The sequence below is a fragment of the Gorilla gorilla genome, chromosome 22, assembly GCF_029281585.2.
Source record: "Gorilla gorilla gorilla isolate KB3781 chromosome 22, NHGRI_mGorGor1-v2.1_pri, whole genome shotgun sequence".
NCBI classification, from domain to species: Eukaryota; Metazoa; Chordata; class Mammalia; order Primates; family Hominidae; genus Gorilla; species Gorilla gorilla.
The window spans coordinates 8,353,972-8,373,754 of record NC_073246.2 but is presented as its reverse complement, the minus strand read 5'-3'; the positions used below and the strand labels follow the sequence as shown (position 1 = coordinate 8,373,754).

Sequence of the window (19,783 nt, the reverse complement as noted above, 5' to 3'; positions counted from 1 at the left end):
TCCCACAGTGAAGTTTGCGGTATATCTGAGGACACCCAGGCTGGTCCATGAGGAGCCAGTGGCAGAGTGAGAAGCAGAAAGGCCAGGAGGGTGGCTGGAGGCCAGGCTCTGAGTCATTCTCCATGTGATGGAAACAGCCGGAGCCCAGTGGGCTTGGAGGTACAGGATGCGGTGGCTGATGACAGAACAATGTGGAGAGAGGCGTCATTTGTCAAATCCTTACTTTGTTCTGGGCATTGTGCTAAAAATTCTGATGGCTCATCCCATTTAGGGGCTGAAAGTTGCAGAGGTTTAGGAAGCTCGCCCACGATACTGGAGCCCCCATCTCCTACCCTAGTGCTGTCCACCTTCTCACCCAGCCGCCACTTGTTTCAGGGAAACAGACAGAAGTGGTAACCTCTTATGGATAGGCAAGTAAATTCTGCTGTTTTTGTTATTCGCAGAAAAACACTGGCTTGTGTGAGTTGGGAAGGTGAAATACCAGAAGTATTTCATCTAGTTATTTCTACCTTCGCAACTCCTATAGTATTGAAATGCATAGGTTAGCATTTCTGGCCAATTTACTCTGCATTCTGGGTTAAAGGCTTGCATTTATTTATTTATTTATTTATTTATTTATTTATTTATTTATTTATTTATTTATTTTTGAGATGGAGTTTCGCTCTTGTTGCCCAAGCTGGAGTGCAATGGTGCAATCCTGGTTCACTGCAACCTCCGCCTCCGAGGTTCAAACTATTCTCCTGTCTCAGCCTCCCAAGTAGCTGAGATTATAGGCATGTGCCACCACACTGGCTAATTTTTTTGTATTTTTAGTAGAAATGAGATTTCACCGTGTTGGTCAGGCTGGTTTCGAACTCCTGACCTCAGGTGATCTGCCCTCCTCGGCCTCCCAAAGTGTTGGGATTACAGGTGTGAGCCACCACGCCCGCCCTAAAGTCTTTTAAAATTCACTTGTATAAGTTGACTTAGTTTTCTTTAACCTTGTAGAAAAATACAAAAATGGCAAACTCTTTTATCACACAAATAATGTCTTTTTAGTGGAGTGATTTTTTTCTAATCGAGGTATTATGTACTTTTCATTTACTAATTATTGTTTACATTTGAAGTGTTTTATGAATTAATATTTAATTGCACAGATGATGATTACTAGTTATAGGCATTTTACTAACCAATACTCATTAAGCATAGCGTGGATTCATATGACACCAAGGAACTATTTTATTTGGTAAAACGAAAAAGCACAAGAATGAACGAACGCAAGAACTGAAACAGTGGAGACACCTAGAATGACTTGTCTAAGATCTAAATCATTTTGTTGTCTTCCCAGCGTACTTATTATCCTGATCATTGTCATCAGCGTTGTTTGGGTCCTTTTAGCACAGATTTCTCAAAAGGGGTAACTCCATAACAGTTGGAAGCTTACGAATTCATATAATTTTTAAGAGGTCAATTTGGAAGTACCTATCTATTTTGAAATTCCAGTAACCTGGGAATTTCATCCCATGTCTAGAGTCTTTTATGTAAAATATTTCCACAATTAGGAGAAATATGTGCATGGGGATTTTCTATGTAGTGGTGTTTTGATAGAATAGAAAATTGGGATAAACCAAATTTCCATCATGAAGGAAATAGTAATATGCTGAATAATAATACAGCGAATATTATGCAGGCTTTAAATATCAAAAAAGAGTTCAACTTCTGACTTCTGATGATGGTGTTGAAGCAGGTCACTACTGGTTAACATTTGATTTTCTCGTTAGTGACACCGTGGACGGTGTCCTCGTTAGCGATGCCGTGGAGGGCGTCCTCATTAGCGATGTCGTGGACGGCGTCCTCGTTAGCGATGCCGTGGACGGCAACCTCGTTGCCCATGCCCTTGGTGGCGTCCCTGTTGGCGATGCCCTGGGCGGCGTCCCCGTTGGCGAAGACGTGGGCGACGTCCCCGTCGGCGATGCGCTGGGCGGCGACCCCGTCGGCGATGCCCTGGACGGTGACCCCGTCGGCGATGCCCTGGACGGCGTCCCCGTCGGCGATGCCGTGGAAGGCGACCTCGTCGGCGAAGCCGTGGACGGCGTCCCAGTTGGCGATGCCCTGGACGGCGTCCTCGTTATCGATGCTGTGGAATCCATCTTCGTTAGCGATGTCCTGGACAGCATCCCAGTTGGCGATGCCCTGGGCGGCTTCCTCGTAAGCGATGCCGTGGACGGCGACCCCGTCGGTGATGCCGTGGACGGTGTCATTGGCGGTGCCCTGGACGGCATCCTTATCGGCGGTGCTGTGGACGGAGTCGTCGGCAGTGTTGTGGAAGGTGTCCTCGTTGGCGGCGTCGTGGACGGCGTCCCCATGAGGAGCTTGAAGAACACAGAATAAAGGTCAGTTCCCTGGTGGTGGAGACTGTGAATCACCCAGGGGCTTGTTTGGTGTGGTGCATGGAGGTGGCTTATCACAGCATGGGCCAAGCTGATGCTGGGACATACTCCCAGGTGGACCTGCACTAGTGAAGCTAAGGGATATGTCTCAGAACACTTTCTGCAGTGGGAATCAGTTTCCAGGTTCAGGTATGCATTATCCGGTGAAGTGGGGAAATATAAAACTAGAAATTGACAAATTCATGAAAAGCCTTCCATGAGTGCAAGTGTGATTTTTTTATCCACTTTACATTCAATATGCATTCACACATACAAAATATTTTTACAAGAAATCAGAAATTTTAATTTTTGTCAGTTATGTTAAATCTAACTTAGCTGCCAACATAAAGATTCTATCTCATTTACTTGGTCTCCAGAAAATCTAGCACATAGTAAGTAGATCAAAATATTTATTAAATGAAAACACAGAGCAGAGATAGGGGGGCTGCTACGCAGACTGGGTTGCACCTGATTACCTGGATGATAATAAACTGCACAAAACCTCGGTCAAATTAATATTGAAACTGCCTTTTGCTTGGGCTCCTTTCCCTTGTGGAAGAAGGATGACCAAGAAGATGAACAGGAAAGAAATGAGAAACCGAGGCCTTTGCTTAGTAGCTAAAGGCCACCTTCTGTAACACGAAATAGTCTACAAGTGGCCTTGAACTCTGCCGTGATTCAGTGACAGAGTTCCCTCATGTCTTCTACCCAGGTTGAAGTCCAGCAAAATTGCGACTGTCCTCTTTACAACTTGCGAGACCACACTGCTTCTGCATTTGCCTGTTGTATGAGATTTACACTTGTTTTAAGGCAACATTTTGTTTCAGTTGGGCTGGTGGCCATACCCGGCACTAGCCAGTCAATAGTGAGATGGCTCCTCATGGAGGAGGCTTGGCTTGATGCTGAGGGTCTTTAACCCACATATACAAGAGAGTTGCCACTAAGGGATGGAAGCCAGGCTAATAACCAAGTGCTACACAGAGTTCCTATCTGTCCCTCCTCACCATTTTTGGCTGGCAGGATTTGAGCATTTTAGGGCTTGGGAAGATAGTATTACTAAATCTACTAAAATACATCACCCATCCTTATAGACTTTGGCCAGTTGCTGAGCAAATTAACTTCACAACTGAAGTGGGCCACACTGGCCTTTGTGGTCCCCCACTCCTCTTAGAATTTGTGTGCGTGGAGCCTACTGGAGGGTGGGAGGTGGGAGGAGGGGGAGGATCAGGAAAAATAACTGATATTAGGCCAATGTATGGGTGATGCAATAATCTGTACAACAAACTCTCATGACACACATTTCTATATGTAGCAAACCTGCACATCCTGCACAGGTACCCCTGAACTTAAAAGTTAAAAAAAAAAAAAAAGATCTGTGAGCTGAGCCAAACACCTGGGGATCTTTGTGCTTTTGACACACTGATGAGTATGCCTGTCCGTGGGGAGATGAGCTTATAACTGCCCTGGGTTGTGTGACCATGGAGGCCACTTTATGATGATGGGCAGTGTCTGGGACCTTTTGGGCTCGTTGCTTTTGGGCTTATACATGAATGCTGGACTCCCTGTGTGGTGGTGAACACCCCATGACTAAGTGCATGTCAGTGTCAGCACTGGCCCACACTCCTGGGTTCGTGTTTTCACTTTTTCATTCAGGAACTCAGGAGCTGGGGCCACTGCCTTGGCCCTTCAGGTTCTCCACCTGAGCAGTCGGGATAATAAGGCAGACCCGGGGATGGCTCTGGTGAGGGTGGAGGAGTCACTGTACAGAGAGAGTAGAGCGGGGGTGGATTTTATTGTTAGAAGTGGACACTGGTGATTGGGTTGTATAAGTGGGAAATCTCTCCTGAGAAAACACACAGCCTCACCTGTACAGAAACACACACATTCACACCACACGATGCAGCCTCACACAAGACACCACCAACCCTCAAGCACCCAACTCAGCACCACCCAAAACGGAGCACAGCTGCTTCCTCAAAATTTGGCCATAATTTTTCCCTGGGGAATTCAGGTTTTAAAAAAACACTTCTCCTGTACTTATTCCTATCACAATCCCAGGATCAGGGTGGCTCTTCACATTGAAACCAGGCAAGGATGCCACACGTTTCTTAGCATCCAGATTGTTTTCTTGGCAAGTGATTCCAGAATACTTACTAGATTCACGCCTCAGGGGGGCCACCTGCACCACCTGCAATACAGAAAGAAAACTTTTTGAGGGGTATATCATGTTGTGGATTATTTGCACAAGGCTCTGTTTCTCTCAATGAATACTGAAAACTTGATCAGAAAGTGTAGTCAACTTCAAGGCCTCCAAGACAAGGGTAGGATACACACTGGAAAAGACATCAGCTTCTGGATGGTGTATCTCTCAGGTCCACGTAGGTTGGCAAGTGCAAAATACTGAATCCAAGGAGTAGACATTGCTTCCAAGGACAAGGATCCCAAGGATACAGTCTACAACCTGAAGCCGTCATAGCTAAATGCCATTTTGGATTACATATCAGTTGCTAAGAGTCACTTCTTCCTCCCCCTCAGAAAACTGCATTTAATACCTGTCATGGACATTGTCATTTTTTCACATGTAAAGTCAGTTGAAAAAGAAAGACACCAAGAAAGGAACATTTCTATTTCAGAGAAAGCAAGGCAACCTTACCCTCGCATTGACTGGCCTCTCTCCATCTCCTCTGTCCTTGTGAACTAGAGACTCCTCAGAGGCTAGGAGGACACACAGCAACAGTTAGTCATAGATGCTTTTGTTCATAAGTTATTCAGGGAGCTCTGCTTAATGTGGACAACAGGACAGTGTGTGTGGATGTGTTTCATTAAAAGCACAGCTTGAGCTCCTGCTAGAAAATCTTCCCTCGTGGAAAGACAGGCAAGAACGAGGAGCTAAGGAGCAAGAAATAGAGTCCCTGGCATTTTGCTGATGGCAACTTAAGGCAATGGGAATGAGTCAGTCTACAAATGGTACTGAAGCACATGCTATAGTTTGATGAGAGTCCCACTGCTCACACTGTGAGGTTTGAAACCCAGTTAAATGGTTTTCTAAACCCTGTAAAAACAATATTAGCTTGCAGGATTTATGTCCCAAGACTAATTTTACCTCTGAGGATCCACAGTGGCTGTTACTGTAGTTATTATGTGTTTTAGCATTTTGCACTTGAATAAAATCAAAGTTTAATAGACAGATTGGATTCAATTCTAGGCAAAACAGTCTATGGTATTTATTCACTAATCCTTTGTTATAACTGCTGATGGGAGAATTAGAAGTACTGAAATTATATCCTTTAAAATTAATTAAAGCATAATTATTAATCACACAATATTTTTTCATCCAGGCCTCCTTTTCTTTGTCATGCATGCATATTAATTGAGGATGGAGAATATCTACACTTGTTCAGGCCAGCCAACAGACGACAGTTTACTTCAAGAGAGGAGACATGGGTTGAATGCTGGTATGTTTTAATTCTGCAGCACAAACAGTTGCAACAAGTGTGGTGAACTAATCACCAGATGGCCCTTTGCTGCCTTATTTGTCATTGTGCCTTACATGTAGCTTGCAGGATTTGATTACGCTTATGTTTTGTGGTGATCATACTTTCAACTATTCCTAAAATACTGCTTCAGTCTTATCTGTTTGGGGTCAATTGCTGAGGTTTTCTTACAAATTAATGAAGTTTGTGAATCTAAAGTTCTACACAAAGGGGGAAATATTTGCAAATCATTTATCTTGTAAGAGACTAAAATTTAGAATATATTTTAAATATATTTAAGATATATTCAAACATCTACAACAACAAACTAACTAAATAAAAATCAGACAACTTTTTATAAATGGGCAAAAGACTTCAACATATATTTCCCTAAAGAAGATATAGCCACAGATAGTAGCATAGGAAAAGCTGCTCAGGATCATTAGTCATTAGGGAAATGCAAATGAAAAACACAAGCAGACACCAATATACACCTACTAGGATGATTTAAAGGAAAATAAGTGTGAACAAGGATGTAAAGAAATTGTAACCCTGATACATTGATGGTAGAAATGGATAAAGTTGCAGCCACTGTGAGAAACAGTCTGCAGTGGCTCAGAAGGTTAAATATAGAACTCCTGTTGGACCCAGGAACTCTACTCTTAGGCACCCCAAAGAATGGAGAACAGAAATCAAACAGATGTTTGTATACTAATGTTTATAGCATCACTTTTCACAGGAGCCAAAAGGTGGAAATAATCCAACCATCAGTGAACAAATGAATGTAATAAAAGCAAGGTGGTCTACATGAAATGCTACATCATCCATCTGTAAAAAAACGAACATAATTTTGGTAGATGATACAACATGGGTGGACATTGAGAACATTATGCTTAGTGAAATAAGCCAGACACAAAAGGAATATATTGTATAATTGTACTTACATGAAGTGCCTAGAATAGTCAAATTCATACAAGAGAAAGTGGGATAGGAATCACCATGGGCTGGAAATAGGGGGAAGGCGCTATATTGCTTATTGTGGACAAGGTTTTGTAAGAAATCATCAAAATTGTGGGTGTAGATAGTGGTGTTGGCTATGCAACCCTGTGAATATATTGAATGCCACGGAGTGCACACTTTGGTTAAAAGGTTCAAATGATAAATATTGTGTTATATATATTTCCCCATGATAGAAAACACGCACAGCCAAGCCCAGATGCCAGTCTTGTTAGCTGCCTTCCTTTACCTTCAAGAGTTGGCTGAAGCTTGTCCAATCTTTCAAGGTTGCTGAAGATTGTATGATGGAAGTCATCTGCATTGGGAAAGAAATTAATGGAGAGAGGAGAAAACTTGAGAATCCACACTACTCACCCTGCAGGGCCAAGAACTCTGTCTCCCATGCATTGCTGACCCGTCTCAGTATTTCCTGTGACCACCTCCTTTTTCAACTGAAGACTTTGCACCTGAAGGGGTTCCCAGGTTTTTCACCTCGGCCCTTGTCAGGACTGATCCTCTCAACTACTGACCATTTCACCTCCATTCATGTCCATGCCACATCAGGCTGTGTTGGAATGAATCTAGATGGAATGAATCCACCCCAAATGTCCCTTTCTGGAGGAAGCCACCATTATGCTGTGCCTCCAACACGTCCACACACACCAAGTCACCTCGCTCATGCAAGGGGTGTGTCCTCTAACAAAGTTTCATGCTCTAAACCCAGATAATTTTTGAAACCCAAGTTCTGTTGATTCCCCTACTTTGGGTGCTCCATAGATGCTCATTTGTCTACTAAACACTGCCCCAGGCAATTAAATATTCCAAAGTGACCAGCAGAATTTTTATGTTAATTCTGACATTGCGTTGTTAGTACAAGTGTTTTTCCCCCTTCAAATTTATGTCTTTGTTACTGATAAATGTAACTGATAATGCTTTTTTCAGCTATGTTGCCAAGCATATTTATATAAAAATATACTCAGATTGTTTTCAGAATTTGACAAAGATGATAGCAACAATGATAATCTCATTTGTTTTATACTAATCTTTATGTGTTACTTTCATCATTTCTTACATATTGGGGCCTACCATACATTGTACAGTGAAATTAGTACTATACATCATGGTAGGAATATAAATTGGCAAAAGTAATTTAGAAAATAGTTCTCGTTTCTTAAAAAAATTAGGCTGGGTGTGGTGGCTCATGCCTATAATCCCAGCACTTTGGGAGGCAGAGGTGGGCGGATCACCTGAGGCTAGGAGTTTGAGACTAGCCTGACCAACACAGCAAAATCCTGTCTCTACTGAAAATACAAAAATTATCCATGCGTGGTGGGGTGTGCCAGTTGTCCCAGCTACTCGGGAGGTTGAGGCATGAGAATTGCTTAAACCTGGTAGGTGGAGGTTCCAGTGAGCCGAGATTGTGCCACTGCACTCCAGCCTGGGTCTCAGAAAAAAAAAATTTTTTTTGACCAAAATGTCATTATGCATTACATGACTGTATATGAATGCTCAAAGCTACATTACTCATCAAAGAAAATAACAAAATAATTAAATGTCCATTAACTGATAAATGAATAAACACTATCTGTATGAATAAACACAGCAGACTATGAAGGAAAACACATGACCAGCACGTGCTAACACGTCAATTAACTTCAAACATAGTATGCTAAATGAAGGAAGTCAGGTTCCAAATATATATATATGTCCATTTCTATAAAGCAAGCGGGAAATTTATGGAGATGGAATGTCACAGCAGTATTGCTTAGGGCTGGAGATGGGAGTGGGGATTAACTGCCAGTGCGCAAGCGAGAACTTGGGCGAGGGAAACATATTTAAATTAGATCGTGGTGTTGGGTGAACACAGTATCAATTTAATAAAGCATCAAATTGCAGACCTTTTCAGTGGGCAAACTTTATGGTGGGTTCACACCCAATATAGGTGTTAAAAATAAATTAATGTTACGGAAATTCTTGTCGGGTTTTTAACAAGCCAAGAGATACGCTGTGAAAGCAGCATTAATTCAAATGGTTGTCACAGGTCACTTAAAGTTAATCAGATAGTTGTCCTACAAATATAGGGTGAATGTTATTCACGAATTTCCTGAATCTACTGCAATAATCACATTTTTTTCCATTAAACTCTTGAGGTAGCTAATTTTATTTATTGCATTTTCAATGTTAATCTACTATTTCATATTTTGAGATTAACTCACATTAGTCAGAATTTAAAGTATTTTAAAATATCACAGAATTTAATTTACCTTATCTGGTTTTGGTTTCAAGACTATACTAGCCATTTCATTTAATTGTACATGTAGGGTATTCTAATTTATGGAAAACTATTACATCTTCCTTGATTTTTTTTTTTTTTTAGAAATTACTTCTAGGGATCTATATGGTAGAGTCCAAGGAGAATTGTTTTAATTCTTCATTCATGTCTTCAGTGGGTATAGGATTGGTCATATTGGTCATAGTTTTCTGCTCGGATTTCAATAAGAAACTTGTGGAAGAACCTGAAGGGTGGGATCTTTGAGGGAGACTAAGACAGAGCAAGACAAGAAGGAGGGCAGTGCCACAGCAGAACTATTATTGATGCCCCCTCACCTAGATTGCAGAAGAGACATCCAGCTGTAGACACTGAGGTGCAGGAAAACAATGGAGCACCATCAGAGAAAGCCGTGCCCAGGAACAAGGAGGCACTGATGGTGGCAAGGGGCAAAGACAGCTGCCACAAGGCTGTTCACATGAGGGTCTCAGGCTGCATAGACACCCACACCAGCTGAGGGGTCCTGGTTTTCATAAAGTGTGTGGCTCAGCCAGGCCACCAACAAGCAGTTCACAAACAGTAGTAATACAACACTTTCCAAAGACCTTACTTGAGTAACACGGTGATCCTCACAAATTTCCAATCAGGATGGTCGCACAGTTCCTCCTGCTTTAGGACTCAGAGCCTGCCCGTGGTCACAGTGCGTAGGTGCAGACTCTGAAGATGCACTTTGGTCAGAGACCCCGCTGAACTCTGTCTAATGAGGACCTCTGCCCTGTCTGCTGACCACCGGTCAGAGGTGCAGGCTGCACTGGGGAGTAAGAATGCCACCTTTTCAGTGTTGGGAAAACTCCCTGCCAGAACTGAGAATGGCCCTTTCTAAGCAGAAGGCAAGCTCAGACTAAAGAAGGAGGCCGACCACATCAGGTTGGCAGATTGCCAAAGATTCACTCAGGGAGAGCCCACATCCTGGACCATCTTGGGTGGTGGCAAGATGAGGTAGACAACTGCTTTTGCAACACATACCTGACAACAAAAAATCAACAACTGTAAAAGAGCCACAAAATCCCCAAATATTTGCAAATTAGCAATGCATTTTTAAATAACTCATGGGTTAAAGAAGAAGTCTCAATAGAAAATTAAAAATACTTTTAACTACATTAAAAGAAAATGTGACTTGGCAAGATTTCTGGATGTAGCAAAAGCAGTCCTTAGAGGGAACTCTATAGCATTGGATGCAATATACTAAAAATCACAAGACCTAAAATCAGTAATATCATGTTTCAATTAGGGAACTGTAGAAAATAGAGGAATGCAATGGAAAGAAAATAAAAGTAATAAACAACATCACAGAAATCAATAAAATTAAAACACTGAAATCATCAGAAAATCAATAAAACCAAAAGCTGGTTCTTTGATATGCTCATTACAATGAATGAATTGATATGCAGGCTAACCAAGAAAAAGAAGATAACACAAATGACCAATTTCAGAAATAAAAGAGGAGCCATCTCTACTGAACTGTTAGGCATTAAAAGGAATATTATGAACAGTTCTATGACCGCAGTTTGATAACCTCAGTGAAATGTATCAATTCTTTGAAAGGCAATCTTCCCAAGGTCATGCTAGAATCCTAATTTGAATAAACTTATGTCTATTAAATAAGTTGAATTCACATTAAGAGCATTCCGAAAAAGAAAGCACCAGGCCCAGATGGTTTCTCTCATGAAATCTACTGAATTCTTCAACAGGAGAATAAAAAGACAAAAATTCATTTAATGCAATATTATTTGGTGATTTAATGTGCCATTTTTTGCCATTAAGGCATAAAAAAGACATGAAAGCAGCTAAAGCGTACATCAATTTAGTGCAATAAATTCATCTGAAAAAACTACGTAATACATGATTCCAACTATATGACATTCTGGAAAAGGCAAAGTTGAAGCGATAGTAAAAATATTAATAGTTGCCGAGGTTTCTGGAGAAAGAGGACAGAGATTAATGAGAAGAGAGGATTTTTAGGGAAGTGAACATTTTCTTTATGAGACCATAAGGGTGAACATAATGTTTGAAATATTTCAAAATTCATACATATGTATAACAGAAAGAATGAACATTATGCAAATGTAGACTTCAGATAATAATGTATCAATATTTTCTCATTATCCTAGCAAATGTACCACAGTAATGTAAGATGTTACTAATAGTTGAAATTAGGAAGTGAGGGTGAGGAGACAGAATAATATGGGAACTTCGTGTATTATATACTCAATTTTTATTTATTTATTTATTTATTTATTTATTTGTTTTGAGATGGAGTTTCACTCTTGTCACCCAGGCTGGAGTGCAATGGCATGATCTTGGCTCACTGCAACCTCTGCCTCCTGGGTTCAAGCGATTCTCCTGCCTCAGCCTCCTGAGTACCTGAGATTACAGGCGCCTGCCACCACACCCGCCTAATTTTTTTGTATTTTTAGTAGAGATGGGGTTTCACCATGTTGGCCAGGCTGGTCTCCAACTCCTGACCTCAGATGATCCGCCTGCCTTGGCCTCCTAAAGTGCTGGGATTATAAGCGTGAGCCACCACGCCTGGCCATATGCTCAGTTTTTATGTCAATTTAAAACTCTCTAAAGAAATATATTAATTGAAAAATAATATTATAGCACCACTCTTTCAGGGAGATCTATGCTTATGTTTAACAACCAGGTAAGTTCTAGACATTAGCTTGAAACATTGTCTATCATTAAACATGAACCAAAATTGACTTTTAAGTAGATATTTACTTTTGTAGTTGTAGCAATATTTACTGACCAGGCAAATTAGAATCCTGACACATTAAAAAATATGGCTTAGTCTCTTCATAGTTTCCTTTTACATATGGGACACTGAATACTCCCCGCAATTGCAATTCTTGAAGCAACTTAATTAATGAACTTCCACAGTACCTTCTTGTGGGTACATCTTCTTCTTTACCGGGGAGCCATGAGGTCTCCGACACTGGTTGATGTGCACAGCATATCTTCTTGTATTCTCTATCAGAGAAGATGCTGGTTAATGCATTTACAATAGATAGGGCTGTTGACATCTTGCTGACAGAAGACCAGAGGGAAAATAGTGATAATCTGTTCTAAGTTTAAACTTATGATGCTTTTCTTTACAGGCTTCCAAGCAGAGCCCACTGAATCAAAGTTGGGTTTCAGGAAGATCACGGAGTTCAGTGAGCACTCAACACCTCTATCAGACAGACTGTGTGGGCAGTGCCTTCCTGGAGAGGAGAACACAGCAGGATGACTGTGAGTGCAGGGCTGGTGCAGAGTGGGGGCCCGGATTCAAATTCCACTAAGCCATGTGGACCTAGCAAGCTCATGTCCTTCCTCTGCCCTCAGTTCTCTGCACTGTCATAATGTAATTTTAGCAATACTTTTTAAGCCCTATTTAGGCCCTACTTCTTAGTATCACAGTACAGGGCTAAAAAATCACTAAATACAGGAAAACCTTAGAGAGGACTGGTACTTCAGTAATATTCTCTAAGTGTTTACTACATGCCAGGAGGAATAAGCTGGACACTTAGCAGTGGCGGAATATGGAGGGGGAACTTGGATGGCTCCGGGGCAGTGGAGCATGCTTTCCTGTTCAGCTTTTCCGTGGGCATGATGCCTTATGGTTTATGGAGAACATCAGCCCTGCAGGGGGTGCAGAGGAGGGGCTGTGGCTGAGATTTTACACTTGAGGGTGCTGACATTCAGAGATGATAAGTGACAAGCAGAACCTCAACCCCGCTGAGTGAAGGACCTGAGATGGGAAATGTATTTGGTTCCCTAGAGAGAGAGATTCCTGAAAAACTGCCACCTCTTCATCACGCCCTGTGCCAGAGACCCAAGAGACCCTTCACTGTCTTTCTCCAGTCCTCCTAGCCCAAGGTGTGTGGCTGGACAAAGGTGATGCTCTGGAGGAAATGCCTGAGATAAGGAAAGGTCCTCAATGATAAAGAATTCTCCTTCCTCTTTCAGATCCTTGACTTCCCCAGTATGACAGCTTAAAGGCTGTCATCTCTGTGGCCTGCCTCCCCTTTCCCTTCACCCTGCCAGCTGCCTCTCAGTGACTGTCTCCTCCAGTGACTACACTGAGGGACCAGGGACTGCTTGCCTCCCGAGGCTGCTCAGACCTTCTGACACTGCAAAATGATTGTCAAAAGATGGGTCTGCAAAGAGTAACTTCGCTTCCACTGATCAAACCTGAATATGCAAGCTACTGTGAATTAACTGGAAAAGTGGCAGTGTGGGCTGGTGCTTTGGTGATTTAATGAATTAAGTCTGCAACCCCCACTGCCTCCTTGACTATTGATCAGAGCTGCCTGCAATAAGGTCTGGCTAAGAATGGGCAGTGGCTGCACCAGCTCTGGGTAAAATTTGACCTAAAACGACCAGTCTCATTCACTAACCTCAACATAGTCTTATGGGTTCAATGGACCTGTCCAATCCTTTGCTCTGTTCTCTCCATCACCTTCCTGTGTAATTTTCCTCCACCAAGCACATAATAGAAACATGGCACAGGGGAGCTAATCACCTCTTTTATCCCCCACTTCAGGCTCACACATAAGTTTATAGTAAAAGCCTTTTCAAATGACTGCTTTAACTGCTGCTACAGCATGTGTCATCAGTTGAATGGAATCTGTCATGTGACTTTAAGCAACCCTTTGTTGAGAGACAAGACTCAATACTAGGGACAGTATTCTAGTGTACTACATCATTGATTTTATGTTATGAAGATCATCATTTATTGAAAATGTATAAATAACGAAGCCCAGCCTTACTCTTCAATGCTGTGTGTGTAAATCCACTGAGTGTGCTGACCCCCATGCTTGTACCCACCTGCTAACACAGAAAGGGTCCACCCAGAAGGGAGGCACAGCTCCAGCACTGAGGCTGTCCACACCAGCTTCACAAGAGAGTTGCCACAAGGATGACGGATACCCGGATAACAACCAAATGGTAATTTGAGTACTTAATGGTCATGATCCCTAAAGTGTGTAGCTCATAGGGCTTGTGGTGATAACTCCATCAAGACTCTAAAGCATCTCCCCAATTCTTATTGGACTTGATCCATGTCTTGAGGAGACCCAGCTATGACATGCAGGCACCACATTGTCCTACTTAGTGCCTCCCTTAGTGTTTCAGAACCTGTGATTTGATCAGAAACATGGGCTTTCTATGTTGGTTTCACACTAAGGACTATGTGACACCTGTAGGAAGATGTCTACATAGCTACCTGGATTATGAGATCATGAGGCTCTCTTATGTGAGGGATGGCATTTGGGATCTCTGCAGGCATGGGTAATTCCAGGCATAGAGGGTGCTGGAACTCCCTTGCATGGTGAATAGTGATCTCTTCACTGGCTGATAAATAGAGGTTGTAGTTCAGGCCTTCAATATTAGCACCGTATGAGTAAACATTTTGACTCTTCACTATGCAGCAAGTGAACCAGGGCACATTTATTTATGTGGCTTAGTTTCTCCATCTGGCATGTGGGCTCAATAAACAAGCTCACAACATATGGGCATGATGATGATGAGGTGTGAACTAATGTAAGTAAAGTATGTGGTCTGATTTGTTAAATTAAGAAAAATGGCACTGAGAGTTGTGCTGGGTAAACATAACATTTTTTTCCTAGGGGAAATACACATAGACACATATTCACAAGCAAATCATGCAGACTTGCACACAGACCACCTCACCCCACCCCCGCCCTAATACACACATACCCACACACAACCTAATGTGAACACTTTCCCAGAAACTATACATAGATAAAAAGAGTATGTCACCTGGAAAACCAGTTTCTTTTACTATACCCCACATCCTCATTCCCACCAGATGTCTTGGATCATGGAGGCTCTCCAGACAAAAGCCAGCAGTTAAGCTCCAGATTTCCTGTAGAATCCTTTTCTAACAACAAGTGAGTGATTCCAGAATACGTACCATTGAATGTGCTCCCTGAAGTCACCTGTAATTAGAGAAGGAAAACACTCTGAGAATCAGGCTATGCTATGGATGGCTCACACAGGTCTTTTGTTCACTTGGAAACTCTGGGTAACCAAGATTGGAAATAAGGTTCAAGTCAAAAGCCCCAACTCTAGAATAGAGTTCCCTTAGGAAAGCACAGGAGCTTTTCTTGAAGAATGTTTCTGTCTAGGTAATTTTTGAGTAGCAATTGCAGAATTCTTATCTAAAGTGGAAAGCTTGTCCCTGAAGAAAACATCCCTTAACACGCAGTGTACTATCTGACGCTGCCAATTTTGCACGTCCTCGGGAATCAGGTGTCAGTTGGTAAAATACACCTCCTCCATCCCCCAAGGAAATATTATCTAACATCTATAATGTGGTGGATAATTTTCCCATAGCTGATATCAACTGAAAAACAAAGGATCCAAGAAAACAACATTTACATCTTAGGCAAAGACAGGCTACTTTACCTTGGTAGTAGAGTAGGGCTCCCTTTTCACACGCTGTTTGGAAGGCTTCTTCGAGTCACCTAGGGGATGTGGAGGGACACAGCATGGCTGTCAGTTCATTGGCAGTGCTACTCATGAATGACTCAGGGACTGGAACTTAGGGGTGTGCCTGGTTAACAAGCATGGAATGAGCTTCTCCTGGACCATCTTCTTCACGGACCAAGGAAGGCAAAGAAACAGCAGCAAGGAAATGAGAGTAGAACCCTTGGCTTTCCAGGTAATGGCAAATGAAAGCAAAGTGAAATAATCAAACTCCAAATGAACAAATGCTAAAATACATGCTAGGATTCAACCACAGCATCCTATGACTTCTTCAGACCCTTTAAAAGCCCAGCAGGACTGCCACTACCTTCTTGACATCTACCAAGTCCCTTTCAACCTCCACAGACCCACATACACTGCAACTGCATTTATCATGGAGGGTATAGGGTTCTGCCTTGTTTATATGTGAATTTTTTAAAAACTAGATTTAATACCATGCACCAGCATTAATTGTATTTATTTCTTTTCTTGGTTATGAAAATAATCAGTCAGGCATAGTGGCTCACACCTGTAATCCCAGCAGTTTGGAAGGTGGAGGGGGGCGGATCATTTGAGGTCAGGAGTTCGAGACCAGCCTGACCAACGTGGTAAAACCCCATCTCAACTAAAAAAAAAATAAATAAATAAAAACCCCAGCTACTCAGGAGGCTGAGGCAGGAGAATCCCTTGAACCTGGAGGCAGAGATTGCAGTGAGCTGAGATTGCACCACTGCACTCCAGCCTGGGTGACAGATACTTCATCTCAAAAAAATAAAAAATCAGGCCAGGTGTGGTGGCTCACGCCTGTAATCCCAGCACTTTGGGAGGCCGAGGCGGGTGGATCATGAGGTCAGAAGATTGAGACCATCCTGGCTAACAGAGTGAAACCCCGTCTCTACTAAGAACACAAAAACTTTGGCAGGTGTGGTGGCACGTGCCTGTAGTCCCAGCTACTCGGGAGGCTGAGGCAGGAGAATCGCTTGAACACAGGAGGCAGAGGTTGCAGTGAGCTGAGATCATGCCACTGCACTCCAGCCTGGGCAACAGCGCAAAACTCTGTCTCAAAAAAAAAAAAAAAAAAAAACTCCCCTAAAAATGATCATTAAAGATTAGAAAATACTGAAATACTTATATTTCAAAGTAACCACTATAACCATACATTTTCCGTTCAGTCTTCCTTTGCCCTGTGTTTGCAGTCATCATGTGAGGGGCTGCCTATGTTCCACCCAGGTAACCCACAGTGAGAGAGGACAGAGCAGGGAGATGGCCCCTGGTGAGCACTGAGGCTCTTCAAACCAGCTGCCGAGGGAGTTGCAAGCAGGGTGACACATGAGGCTCGTTATTTAGTGATATTTTGTGTTCTTACTTGTCTTGTCCCCAGGTTGTGTAGCTCACAGACTTTTTTTTTTTTAACATTTCTATAGGGGTCATTTGAAGTTCATAACACCATCAAACATCAGTACAGGGTCTTCCCATTATTTACCGGCTTTGGGATATGTGCTGAGGAGTGGCCACGCACTGAAGGAATGTGATCGGTTGTCCCAAGTGCTGTCCTCCAACTCAAAATCCGCAACCAGTTCAAAAGCATTTGGGCTTTTATGAGCCTATCACATAAAGACTATGACACCGCTCAGCTATTCATGTACTAATACCTGCCCTGAGCTGTGTGACCACAGATACCACCCTATAATGTGGCCAGTGTGTAGGAATTCTACAGGCTCAGATCATTCCAGACATACATGCAGATGTTGGAACTCCCTTGCACAGTGACTCATGATCCCAAGGCTGAGTGCTGAGGGCAGGTCAGTAGTTCAGAGCCTCAGCATTGGGGCTGTATGCTTGGGTTCCCATCTTGGCTCTTTTGCTGAGGGGCTCATAAGCTTGGGCACATTCATCTCTGTCTTTTTCTGCCCAGTGAAAAGTGATAGTAAATCAATCATGCCATTTGTCTGTGGTGATGGCCGAATGATTTGATGTAGGTAAAGTGTACAGTATAAGTGCTCATGAGGCTTATCAGGGAAATGTCTTGCTTTAGATTTCGCAGCTTAATAAGGCTCAGAGTCTTATTCACGCCCGCCCAGGATTCTGAACTCCCAAGTCATTGTTCTATGGCATACACCTGCTTGGCCTAAAACCGACCACTTTATCATAATGCAGACCCAGTTTTGAAAGAAGCAGATAAAGTTGTCAAAAGTACTGTGTCTACCTCAGCGCACATTCAGTGCACTCCACACAAAGGGCATCACCATCTGCCACAGTGGCCCAGTGGCCTGGCTGGCACAGACAGTGGCAGAGCAAAGGGCAAGAGATCCCTAATCCCATCACCATGGTCGATAGGGCATCATAGACATTCCAGGGTGAAGGCTCAATCCACATTGTGAGGTCCAACTGCTGCCATGTAGACAGGTGTGTTTTTACATGTACAGGAAGATCATTGAAGATAAGTGTTTTATATCCATGGTTAACAGATGAGATGACCGTGAAATGAACACCAGTGTACTGGGTGGAGCAGCTTATCTATTCAGTCTTCTGCACTAAAACCTGTGAAACAATATCATCTTGCCTTATTTACTAACAAATACAAGTGCCTCTAAACTTAGACAGTTTCCAAGTCATGGAACTGATGAGCACTTAGCTCCTGCAGAGAGCTCTGGATGATGGGTCAGGAGAACAAAGTCACACAATACATCAAAACAGCATTAACAAGTAAACAGGATTTCAAAGCTCTCTACAGGCAAATTTACACAATTATCCTTTTAATTTTTATCTTCATATATATATATGTACATAATCTACTTGCTTCTGTGTATAAATAAAACTGTATGTTCTTAGTTAATAGTCTACCAATTCATTCTATTTATCTTTCTGAGTTGAAATACTGCATCTCATTGGATAACAAAAAAAAATTGGACTAAGATTACACTGGAAAGGTGAGTAGGTTGGGTGATTGACTGTGATAGACAATTCCATGATTTTGGATAACTCTAAAAGCATAAAAATAAATGTGTGTTTTATTTCACACGCAGACAATACACATTCTTATTACGTTAAAAAATTAATATGTGAATGGAAATGAATTACTACAAATTTATTAAAGTAAATATACATTTCACAAAAAAAGAAGAGAGGAAGGGAAAAACATGTTAAAAACAAAGACAGGTACATTTTATTGTGGGAAAAGCCTCCAACCCATCCATACTACTGTGGCTTTGTTCCAAAGTTTTGGAAAGTAATGATTTCATAGGATCTTAATTAGGTTAAAAACTGCATTAAGATAGACTTTGCCATATTCTCCCCTAGTGAATAATTAATCTGTGGGGTGGGGGATGGAACGTTGAAGGATGCAGGATTTAAAAGGAAATTATATATATATTATACATATATTATCTAATATATATATAATATATAATATAATATATATAATATATATTACATAATCTATATTATATATACAATTATATTATATATATATATATAAAATTTGGGAATTTGGGAATAAACTGAATCCCAATTCACACTGGGACTACACCAGCTGCCACCATGCCTGGCTAATTTTTTGTATTTTTAGTAGAGACAGGGTTTCAGTGTATTGGCCAGGATGGTCTTGATCTCCTCAACTTGTGATCCTCTTGCCATTGCCTCCCAAAGAGCTGGGATTACAGGCCTGAGCCAATATACATATTTTTTAAATGAAGAAAAATTTCAAAGTTACTCTGCTTGGTACAATAATCAAATATATAAATTGAGGAATAAAACATAACCATGAAACATATTTATAACTGCAGATGGAAAATACAGAGGATAATTTTTTAAATAATATATTTTGAAAGAATTAACTAGTAATTTGAAAAGATCACATTTGACAGGCCAGTATGAACATACCTTGAATGCAGCAACACAGGTTCCCCATAAGAAAAATCAAAATCAGGGTAAATGAAACCACAAAGGTTCAATCTGCTCTGACCTTTCAAAAACTCAGCACAGACAGTGGCACTTAGGACCAAGGGCAGGAGATCCCTAATCCCATCACCATGGCGATAGGGCATAAACATTCCAGGGTGAAGGCACAATCCACATTGTGAGGTCCAACTGCTACCATGCAG

The 19,783-nt window shown here is 41.8% G+C and overlaps 1 protein-coding gene across 1 annotated transcript; it reads right to left on the bottom strand.

The window, feature by feature from the left end:
• Positions 1–1,737: 1,737 nt before the first annotated feature.
• LOC109024528 (uncharacterized) lies at positions 1,738–19,590 on the bottom strand. The gene is made up of 9 exons (XM_055374064.1): positions 19,563–19,590; positions 15,621–15,679; positions 15,127–15,151; positions 12,093–12,179; positions 7,128–7,193; positions 5,062–5,123; positions 4,563–4,596; positions 2,007–2,351; positions 1,738–1,925 (listed from the first exon to the last, which is right to left on the bottom strand). Exons 1-9 carry the CDS (start codon positions 19,588–19,590, stop codon positions 1,738–1,740), a joined length of 894 nt encoding a protein of 297 aa, XP_055230039.1.
• Positions 19,591–19,783: the final 193 nt, after the last annotated feature.

Excerpts from the sequence above, each read along its gene's own strand:
- LOC109024528 (XM_055374064.1), bottom strand. The coding sequence starts at position 19,590 with ATGGGGAACCTGTGTTGCTGCATTCAAG. Across the intron at positions 12,180-15,126 it reads TTCAGGGAGCACATTCAATG|AGAATACAAGAAGATATGCT; the intron begins GTACGTATTCTG and ends CTTCTCTGATAG. Across the intron at positions 4,597-5,061 it reads AGAGGCCAGTCAATGCGAGG|GTGGTGCAGGTGGCCCCCCT; the intron begins GTAAGGTTGCCT and ends TCTGTATTGCAG.